This window comes from Lipotes vexillifer, unplaced genomic scaffold (assembly GCF_000442215.2).
Source record: "Lipotes vexillifer unplaced genomic scaffold, Lipotes_vexillifer_v1.1 scaffold240, whole genome shotgun sequence".
NCBI lineage: Eukaryota > Metazoa > Chordata > Mammalia > Artiodactyla > Lipotidae > Lipotes > Lipotes vexillifer.
The window spans coordinates 2829154-2840459 of record NW_006797481.1 but is presented as its reverse complement, the minus strand read 5'-3'; the positions used below and the strand labels follow the sequence as shown (position 1 = coordinate 2840459).

At 46.5% G+C, this 11306-nt stretch overlaps 1 protein-coding gene across 2 annotated transcripts; it reads right to left on the bottom strand.

Moving 5' to 3' along the window:
• Positions 1–2687: 2687 nt before the first annotated feature.
• On the bottom strand, positions 2688–11305 carry PRDX3 (peroxiredoxin 3). Of its 2 annotated transcripts, none has more exons than XM_007469577.1 (7): positions 11270–11305; positions 9747–9882; positions 8077–8218; positions 6764–6899; positions 5825–5928; positions 3538–3703; positions 2688–3212 (listed from the first exon to the last, which is right to left on the bottom strand). In XM_007469577.1, exons 1-7 carry the CDS (start codon positions 11303–11305, stop codon positions 3159–3161), a joined length of 774 nt encoding a protein of 257 aa, XP_007469639.1. In that variant the 3' UTR covers positions 2688–3158. The 2 variants fall into 2 exon arrangements, with proteins under 2 accessions (XP_007469639.1, XP_007469640.1); XM_007469578.1 differs by having other exon boundaries at positions 3159–3212; positions 8077–8186; positions 9769–9882.
• Position 11306: the final 1 nt, after the last annotated feature.

Sequence of the window (11306 nt, the reverse complement as noted above, 5' to 3'; positions counted from 1 at the left end):
GCGCGCGCGTCCCCTTTCCCCGCTCCCGGGGCCGCGCGCCCGCCGCTCCTCGGCATCACGCGCCTGCTGTTCCTGCGTCGCGGGCCCCGCGCGCCTGCTGTTGCCGTGAGCCCACCTCTCCCACAGGTCAAGGCCTCCCACCCTTGCTCCGCCCTTTCGGGTAGCCTGGTCGCCTCCAGGCCTAGAGGGGTCACCTATGGAACCCCCAGATCACGGTACCTACCGCGAAGCCCCGATCAGGTGGCCTGTGGCGCCTTCCACAGCCTCGCCTTGCGCTCCTGCAGCGTCCAACCCCCCCTCCCCCCACCCCAGCACAGGCTTTTGGATATCACCCTCGAAAATCCCTTCAATTGCACCTAAAGTCCAGCGTACACGGGATCAGGGGTAGTCAGGACTCGCTAAATAATTTGCGTGGCTCAGTGAAAAATGAAAACGTGGCGCCCCTTATTAAAAAAAGACTGCGAATTTTCAGAAGTCGACATCAGAACATTAAACCGAAACCCCGGGGCCCCTCTAAGTTAAGTGTCGGGCCCTGCCGCCAGCCCGTTAAGCTGGCCCTGATTTCAGTGCGCGCTCTCTCTCTCTCTGCCCAAGGGTTTTTCCCCAACGCCGCCGGGGCAAATCCAGCTCCTTCTGTTGGATACCAGATCAGGTAGGGACCATTTGCAGAGAAAAACATGCCTTCCTTCCGCCTTCCACCCCATTCCCCAGCACTGGGGTGGGTGGGGGTTATGTGTGTTTGTGGAAGACGTGTGGATGTTTAGGGTGTTCAGGGGGCTCCTCGGGAGTCCTGGGTTGGGGACCCAGCACCAGCCACTACTTGGTTGTGTGACCCTGGTCAAATCAATATCTCCAAATCTACCTTCTCATCTGTAAAATGATGACAGTAATTGTACCTATTTTGTTTTTGTTGTGGATCCAATGAGATAAAACATGTAAAAGCCCTAACAGTGCTGGCTCAGTCTGGGCCACTTACAGGCAGCTGACCTTTGCCCTCCCTTGCTTTGCCTTCCCCTCTGGGAACATGAAACCAGCTTATTAGAGGCCCATGTGGCCTCTCAGCTCCCACTTTTGCTCAGCTCACTTGGCTCACTTTTCCATAGCCTTCAAGACTTCATCTTGTCCTCCAGGAAGACTTCCTTGATGCCCACAGCTGGGTAAGGTGCCCCCTCCTCACTGTTCCCCAGTGTTCTATGCCCCCAGGAATGTATCTATTATACCACAGTTTAGCACACCTGTATTATCCTGCTGGCTCTACGTGCAAGTATGTCACAGATCCAGCCCACCTGACCTGCTTCCCTCTCTGGACTGTCTAGCCCTAACAAAGGAGCCAGAGTGATCCTCTTAGAACAAGTTGATGTAACTCTTCTCAAGAACATTCCTGACATTCCCATCTCAGAATAGAATCCAAAGTCCTTAGCTTGCCCATAAAGCACTCTGGGCTCCCCATTACCATGCTTCTCCTTCACAGCTCTGGTCACATGGCCCTTCAATTCTTCACCCACCCCAAGTCCACCCTTGCCTCAGGGCCTTTGCACCTGCCATGCCCTTTGCCTAGAATCTTCTTATCCTCCTTACTCCCTCACCTACATGTTTTATTTCATTTGATCATCAAAACCCTAAGATAGGTACAATTACAGTCCTCATTTTACAGATGAGAAAACAGACCTGGAGAGACTGACTCCCTGAAACCCTTTTAGAACACACCTGCCAACACTCTGCTCTAGTCCCTTGCTCCACTTGATTGTCCTTCCAAACATCCTATGTATTTTTTTTTTTTGGCCATGCCACAAGACATGTGGGATGTTAGTTTCCCCCACCAGGGACTGAACCCACGCCCTCTGCAGTGGAAGCGTGGAGTCTTAACCACTGGACCGCCAGGGAAGTCCCCCTATGTATTTTTATTATGTTTATTCCCTCTAGAATTTAAGTGCGTAAAGGAAGGGGTGTGTCTTTTTTGTTCACTCTCTTGCCTCCAAAATAGTACATAGCATATGGTAGGAACTCCAGGATTTATTAAAATTAACAAATGCTTCCATATTTCTTTTGCCCCCTAAACTGAGTTCCTTGGATGTGGAGCCAGCATCTTATTCATCTTTGTAGCCACTGAGTTAAATGTTCAATAAATGTTTGTTGATATAATCAGAGAAGGAACACTAGAGTCCCACAGCATAAGCTGAACCAATAAATTAATGGTGTTAAAAATGCAAGTATTAAAAAAAAAAATGCAAGTATTTTAAAATGTTTATTTTTATATTTTTTTACATTGAACACTTCAGGAAATAAAATAATTACAATGATTCAAATGCATGAATGATTCAAATTCAAAATGCAATCCCTGGATTCAATAATTATCCTTTATAATTATGCCCAATAAATATTAGAAATGTATGTAGGCACTAAGTCAGCTAACAAAATAAGTAAAATAATTATATAAAGTATAAATCTCAGGACTGGGGAACATGCATGATCAGTTAAGTCAGTTGGCCACTGTAGGTGGTTTTTTAAAAAACATGATTCACATCTGCTTCAATCACATACACATTCATTGCAAGTGTTTTTTGTTTTTTTTTTTCCTGGCCACACTGCATGGTATGTGGGATCTTAGTTCCCTGACCAGGGATCGAACTCACGTCCCCTGCATTGCGAGCACAGAGTATTAACCACCGGACCACCAGGGAAGTCCTGCAAGTGTTAAATTAGACCACTGATGCTAACAACTTAAAACTATGACCTTAAAAGAAAATTCAGTTTAATACAAAGAAACTCAAGAAGAAAATTTCAGGACCCTTGATCAGAAGCTTTTGATGCCTGTCACACTACGCTAGTGTACACAAAGGTTCAAGTAAGGCTGATAAAGAAGAGTTGTTTCCTTTTCCCTTTGAAGACATGATCCAAGAAATAGGGGAACTGCACATTCTACAGCAACTAGCCATCCATCCATACACTGCTAATAAAGGACTCTTTACATTAGTAACTAACCACATTTTAAAAGCCTTGGCCAATGTTACAAAAACAAAACATTTAGAGTAATATTTACGAATACAAGCATAATTGTTTTTTTGCCTTCTATAAATAATAATCTTTGAAATGCTAAAAGTGAGTTCCAGCTGTGGTTCTCTTCTGGTGCGGGAAGCTGCAGGGGCACATGGGATGGTCTACTGATTTACCTTCTCAAAATATTCTTTGGAAGCAGTCGGATGGGGTTTGATCTGAGAATACAAGAACATTTCACTGGGTAAGTGACTTTATGATCTCAAAAGTGAGTTGAAAGCCATCAATTTTTAATCTAAAGTTCTTTAACTTTTTAAAGATTGGTCTGTTTCCTTTAAAATACCTGGCTGAAACGTACATTAACAGCCTGCCTGGTGCCTGGTCCCACCCCCACCTGCACCAGCTTCACCCATTTGCACAACATCTACACCCTTGCTCCAAGGGTGGGCTTCTTTCGTGGATATTCCAGGCCAGCAGCCCTTGAGGCAGTGAGGACCTGGGACCCTCTGCTGGGGTCCCATTGCTTTTGGAAAATAAACCTACTGTAGGAGAATCTGGTGTCCAGTTGGCTGGGCAGACTTCTCCATGGGTTTCTACAAACTGGAATGCCTTCACCAAGCGGAGGGTCTCTTCCACGCTTCGGCCCACTGGGAGATCATTGACGCTCAAATGCTTGATGACTCCGTTGGGGTCAATTATGAAGAGACCGCTGCATCAGAATTTATCATCATCAGTATTTCAACATTACCAGAGCTAGAAAGACTCTAACTTCTACCCCTTTGTGTCTTTAATTATCCTTGATAGAGCACTTATTAATAAACTCTATCATATGCTTCAAAATGGGGCTTTCCTTGCTATACAAACAGCTTATCATCTCTTGTTGATGACAGATGCTTTAACAAAGACAGGACTGGACAAGGCCACCATGGAAAACAGGCAGTACGGTCACATTTACAAATGTGACCTATATGTCGCAGAATCTGCAAGTCACTGAACTACAGAGACCAAAGACTTCTTATTAGTGATGTAGTAAGCATTCTTTGGGCTGCTGCATCAAACCTTGGCAAGAAACCATAGGCAACTGGGAAGGGACAGAGATGTATTTTATCTGTATTCAGTAAGTACTTATGAAATGAGTGAATTCTTGCGTAGAGTGGGGGGAAAAATCCCATGGGAAAATTCACTGGCCTTGAGGCTATGCAGAGCAGAAATCTAAAGGAAAAACCAAGCCCATCACTTTCTTTTATTTTGGTTACCCTGAGGTACAGTTGGTACAGGAAAGACAGAATGAGTGCTTAGTACTATTCCATTATTAATAGTTTTCAAAATAATGAACTGGTTCCCTGGAACTCTTCAAATCATCGATTTAAATATATTTGATGTGTTCCAATCACTTCTAGTTATTACTTTTATTGTCAGATTGTCCAAGCCCATCATCACTCTTTATCACTTGGCAGCAATGTAATGAGGTGACCCACCCTGGGGTCTGTGCTCATCTTCCATATGAGTGTTGGTGTTACTATGACATATGCAGATGTCATAAAACTCCTAGGTTTTTAACAGTCCACCTTTAAAAGGGTGTGGCATGCCAGTGTTAATCACTCAGGAAAAAGGCAAGTTAGAGAAAACTCAGAAGATAAAAAGGTGGTTCCCCCTCCCTGGGCCTGGCCTTTGGGGGTCTCGGCTTTGAGGCTAAGGGGTCCTGGTGCGTGCCCCTGCAGGGTGCAGCCAAGGTGGAGTCCACCATGTAGATGCAGACACAGAGCTAGGGTGGGTCAGGGCCCACAGACTCCGGAAAGAAAGCCTTATCTTGTAAGTCAGGCTCGACTCCTCTCCCTCTGTCAATCCTGTTGGTGACACGAGTAGGGAGGTAACTGCAAAATTAGCACGACTTACAGGGGAGGAGGTCCTGGGAGGAAAATGCCAGCACTCTTCTCCCCTTGCCCCCTCTGTCAAAGCCAGGCTTTCGTTTATTAAAGGAAGACCGCAATCCCCTCGGAGTCAAGAAGGCCCAAGCTCCAAGGTGGCTCCCGGAGCTAAAATTTCAGGTGTAACCCAAGCGGGCCAGATGTCAGCTACAAGAGCAAGCAGGTGAGCGGCTTCAAGCCAGCCCCCAGCAAAACTGTGAGGCGCATCGAAGTGGGGTTCTCGCTTCCTTCCTGGAGGTAAAGTTTTGCCCAATCCCTCCTTCATTCAGCAGCCATCAAGACGCCAGTTCTAAGGCCTAAGTTCTCATCCCTCCCAGCAAGGTTGACAGGCTGGGACGGGTACTAGAACCTGTGCCAAAAACTCTGTAGCTGCCTCACCTTATTTAATCCTCACAACCAACCTGGGAGGTACATTCTCATTTTAGTTACTGGGAAAATGGGACTCAGAGAGGTTAACTGTCTTGCTCAAAGTCATACAGCTATTAAGTAGCTGAGTTTAAATAAATTCAAACTCCAGTCTGGTTCCAGTGCTTGTACAAGATCCTAACCATTCCAGAAAACGGACCCCTACCATTGCTGGCCACCCCCGCCCCATCTCCAAACAGTCTGATGGCTTCACCACCAGGAGTGGCTCCCAGACAGTCAGGGAGAGTGGAGCGGTGTGACCGTCAAGACACGATGTCCTTCAGAAACAGGCCCAGGGTGACGCAGGGGGCACACGTCTCAGCCATTTCTGAAAGACTGCCAACCCTTGCAGGAGGCATCCGTCAGTGCTTATTAAAAGACAAATTAAGGATTTGGGGTTCTAAAAATTCCCTACCAAGGTGTCTATAAATCCCCTATGAAGTAGGATGATGCTAAACATGAAAACCAATTTTAAGTTCATAAGAAACGGATCTTACCGTAGTGCAAGGCCGGGACCTTCTAACAGCACACCGTAGTCTCGGGAAATCTGTTTAGTCAAATCTGACAAGAGTGTGATGTGCATGTGGCCCAAACCGCCATTCTAATAAAAATGCAAACAGGGCTGGTTGTTATACTGTGGCTCCCACAGCATCCTCAGCCAGGCAACACGATGTCTGACTGACAGTGGCAACGGACAGCAGTAACTGAGCACCAACAATGGGCCGAGTGCTGCTCTAAGCTCTTTCTGTTGTCTCACTTCCTCCTCTAAGCATCCTGGAGTAGCTACTATCATCACCACCACTGTACAGATGAGAAAACTGAGACACACAAAGGTTAAGTAACTTGCTCCAGGTCACAGCTAGAAACGGGCAGAGGCAGGATTTAAACCCAGCTGATACTACAGACCTTTTTCTTTTTCTATTCTTACAGTATCCTTTTGGTTGAAGATTAATTTCTGAAGCATAAAAATGGAACAGATTTTTTTAAAAAAAAGAATACTTTGAATAATTTGATTGATAGTCCAGCAGCATAGCTAGAAATTTTGATTCTCCCAAGCAAGTTTCTAGGCAAGAATACTGATCGTGGAGAGCAGTGAAATCAGAAAACTTAAGCACTGTCCCACATGGCTCGCAGGGTCCCGGGGACCTACAGGGTACACGTGAGAGGGGAGGCAATGAACCCCAGCTGTTCCCCTGCCCTGCAGAGTCTGTTCTCTGTTACTGTTTGTACTCTGGAAAATACAAGTGTAGTGGGGAGTAAATACATGCAATGTTAAAGGAGATATGGGTGGGTAGAGTTTAACAGAATTTGCCCGTAGGTTAGGCCTGACAAATAGCCCATTTCAGACTAGTCATGCACTTCTATGTTGGTCTTTAATGGGATCATTTGAGTTTTTAAGATCACAAGTGCGGACACAGCGTGAATGATGTTTATACCTTCCTTGGTGTGTTTATCCAGGCCAGGTGGGTGAAGTGGGAATCCACTGACACTGCAACGACTTCACAGTTCACATCGTGAAATTCATTGGCTTTGTCACTGAAAGCAATAATTTCTGTAGGACACACAAAGGTGCTAGGAAAAAAGGGTAGAAATTTTCATCAGAGAATTGAAAAACAAGGCTTTACAGTCTGAACAATAGGTGTCTAAAAACTAGTTCAGGGACTTCCCTGGTGGCACAGTGGTTAAGAATCCGCCTGCCAATACAGGGGGCACGGGTTCGAGCCCTGGGCCAGGAAGATCCCACATGCCACAGAGCAACTAAGCCCGTGCGCCACAACTACTGAGCCTGTGCTCTATAGCCCATGAGCCACAACTGCTGAGTCTGCGTGCTGCAACTACTGAAGCCCGCGAGCCTAAAGCCCATGCTCCACAACAAGAGAAGCCACCACCAGAGAAAGCCGCAACCAGAGAAAGCCTGCGCGCAGCAATGAAGATCCAACGCAGCCAAAAATAAAATAAATAAATGATTAATTAAAAAAAAAACTAGTTCAGTTTGCTTAAAGGTGAGAGAGGCAAAATGGTTAACCATCCTCACTGGACTCCTGGTCACAATGATACTCCAATTAAAAAAAAAAGATTTATCACCTTTCTATTTAAGAATCATATTTTAAAAATGGGGGTAGGGGAGGCATATTCCAAGAAGACAAAATTTTATCTAAATAAAGTAGCTTCATGAGAAAATTCATTTTATCCTTACTTTTCTCATTTTCCCCCCGAAACCAGTGAAAACTTCCTCACAGACTGGCTTACAGGAACCACTACTCCAGAGTCCGTACATAAAACAGAGCCACATTAAACCTCTGCCCCCGGGCTTCCCTGGTGGTGCAGTGGTTGAGAGTCTGCCTGCCATGCAGGGGACACGGGTTCGTGCCCCGGTCCGGGAGGATCCCACATGCCGCGGAGCGGTTGGGCCCGTGAGCCATGGCCGCTGAGCCTGCGCGTCCGGAGCCTGCGCGTCCAGAGCCTGTGCTCCGCGGCGGGAGAGGCCACAACAGTGAGAGGCCCGCGTACCACACACACACAAAAAAAAACTCTGCCCCATTAAGAGGAATGCCACTTCACCCCCTATATTTATCACTTGTAAATTAGCTACAGATGGAATCTGTATCAACAAGGCCATCAGTGATAAAGGGTCAGCAGCAACCCTCCCCTTGACAAGAGTAACTAGAGACAGGCAATGTCAGCGGGGAGGCAGGGATCTCTGCTTGCTCTCAGGATGACATTAAAGCATCACAGAAAATACACTTACAAATCCAAAGGATAGAAGAAGAGCACTAAATATTTCCCCTTAAAGTCATCAAGGCTTATTTCTTTGAACTCTCCATTGACAACAGCTGTACCCTTAAAATAGGGCGCATGCTGGGTGACGGCAGGGGCATGGCATGAGGAACCTGAAAACAAAACATAGCACACACATACATAGTTCACGTGTTAAGCCAAGCACTTATTTGATTTTATTTAATCCTCTCACAGTAATTAATAGTATAATTAAAAGTTCAGTTCAATTGTACATCTTAGGTAATTTTTTCTCTTTTCATAGTTCTAGACTGTACACAAATTCAAAGTGCTGTGGAAACTAAAAAGACAGGAGATAGTAGGGATGGAATGAACATAGAATTAAGGACAACATGAGCCTGGAGGTGGATTCTAAGTATGGTTCGGATTTTGCCAAGACCAGGGCTAATGGCACAAAAGAACAGGGCAGGTGTGGGGAACAGCCCGTGGCAGAGCTTGATATAGAGAGCAGGTGTGCATGGAGGGAAGACGTGTGGGAGACAAAGCAAGGCTGGTGAAGGCCATGCTGCAAGGGCCCTTATATCTCAGGCCGATGAATCTGTTCTTAAAAGAAGAGATACAGGAATCACTGGAGGCTTTCACGTAGGAGATGGATGATGCGTCAGCTGTTCTCAGGAAGATCAGTCTGCAGGGGACAGTAAGAGGAACAGGGAGGGGGAAGCCTGATATTAGGAGGTGACTTCAGGCATCTAAGTGAGAGGTGTGCAGGGAAAGGGTACGGCAGAAGGAACAGAAAGAAAGGAAAGGATGTAAGAGCTGTGTCAGAATTGGAGAGGACATGCTTCTACCTGGGAAGGTGGGACACAGGAGGCCAAGGGTCAAGATGCCTGGCTTCAGAAACAGGAGGAGCTATTGGGAGGGGGGTTGGGGACAGGTGACAAGGAAAGGTTTAAACCTGTGGCATCAAATCGCTACCAGAAATTTCTTAAAGCTCTGGGGAAGTAAAATTGTAAAATTTTTCAGAACATTTCACCCACAGAGGGTTTGCTAAAGTATATCCCCCGAAACCATTACATGTTAAATACACTGTTTTTAAAAGGTGCGATAGATCTAAAGGAGGCATTTTCAAATATCTGAGGCAGTACTTAGCAAACTTCATATTCTAGATAATGGAGTGTAAATCTCAAGAAATAGCTGTGTGTCACTCAGATCATGGAGCAGTCCATTAGCCTGGCCTAACGTGGCCAAGTGGAGCCAGCCCACAAGTTTGAATCCAAAAGCCTTTAGAGGAGCTGCACTGTCAGTCCCCAGTCAGCTCACACCCCTTCACACACAGCAGGACCAGAGGCCTCTGAGTGTTCTCATCCCACTTCAAGTTCCTCAACACGGGATTAAAACCTCTGGAACCAACAAGGAAATGTGACACAAGGGCAGACTGCCTCAGTGATTCTCAACCCTTGGCTGCACATCAGAATCACTTGGTGAGCTTTTAAAAAATACTGATGTTCTGGCCTCACCCCAGAGACTGACTCATTTTGTTTGGGGTGGGACTGGGGCAGTGGTATGTTTGCAAAAGCTCCCCAGGTGAGATGAGTCTAATATACTGCCAGGGTTCAGAGCCCCTGTACAGAGATGACACATGTTGCCATTTTCTGGTTCAAACCAAAGCATAACAACACTTACTGGTGCTAAAGGCGAATTTTGCTTGAGCAGAGCCAGACCACAGTGCATTTGTCAAGCACGTTCTTCGAGAAGCAGCAGGCCTAAGGGCTGCAGAGGCAGAAATGCCCCAAGGAATGGCACTCACTTGTCGGACAAGCTAAAAAGAGAAACACTTTAAATTAGGAAGTATTCCCAGAATGGTGGCTGAATCCCTGCTGAGAGGGCATCAGGCCAGTAGTGGCCTCGGCTGTCCTTATTCCTGTGAACAAAAATACCAAACTCTAAGAGCATGGATTGAGTCTCCATGTTCTTAAAATTCCCTTCTGCTTCCTTATCCTTCAAGATTGTAAAGGGGGCTGGGGAGGAGGAAAGGGAGATGTTGGTCAAAGGGTACAAAGTTGCAGTTATGTAGGATAAGTCTTGAGATCTAATGTACAAGCATATTGACTATACTTAATAATACTGTATTGAAGCAGACAATATGTAAAGAGTAGATCTCAGGTGTACTCATCACACACAAAGAAGTAACTATGTGAAGAGATATGTCAATTGGTTTGACTGTAGTAATCATTTCATTACGTATATCAAATCATGATGCACACCTCAAGTATATAATTTTTATTTAAAAATATATATAAATTAATGAATGGAAAAAAAAAGACTGCAAGACAGAGGAGAATTATAAGAACATAAAGACTCCATGCTTTTAAGAGCAACCCAGAGGATTCAGAAACCCGGGAAACTTGGCCAGGCCCTGTGTATTAAGCCCTTTACCAAGCAGATCTGCTGAGCATGATCTCCTATGGTCAAGGTTTTCCCTAGAAAAGACAAGGGCCTTCCAGCTCCACAGAGAAGCAAACAAGCCGAGCAAAGTTCAGCCTCTGGGAAAGTTTGGACAGGGCTCAAGGGAAACGTTTGCTCAATTTCAGGGTCCAGCATGACTCAGGAAGAAGAAAGAGGCTGCGCTGAACCCCACCACGAGAAAGGGAGGGCGGGTAGCAAGAGGGTACTAGGCTTTGCCTGGAGAAAACGGCCCTGGGACCGCCCTGGGTGGGAGGAGAAAATCGCCTTTTGCACGTGAGCACTTTGGTTACTTTGGCATTTTGGTTTTCATCCAGCATTTAAGTGGCTGCTCACGGAAACATCATTCTTTCTTTGTTAAGGTGAGGAAAGTTAACTGAGGTTCGGAAAGGAGAAGTCACTTGTCCAAGGTCACAGAGTCGGTTACAGAACCGGGACCAGGGGCCAGGTCGCCTGCATCGAGAGCCAGATGCTTAGGTGGAGAGGGGACCGGGGACCCACGACCTGGAGCGAAAGGGATTTGGGCAGGGGACCACAAGAAGGGTGGGTGGGGGGAAGGGCGGCTCTGCGCAGGCGCAGGGAGCCTTCCGTAGAGGAGGAGGCCTCTGGTCCGCTACCCTCCGATATCCTCCAAGAAGGGTGAAACGCCCCAAGGCCGCAGGGGAGCGGGATCCCATCTGGGAAGCACGTTCTCGGAGCCACCACAGTGTCTCCGCGCCTGTGCCCCGCCGCCAGCCACTCACCGAAGTCCGGAGCAACCTTCCCGCCACGGCCGCCATC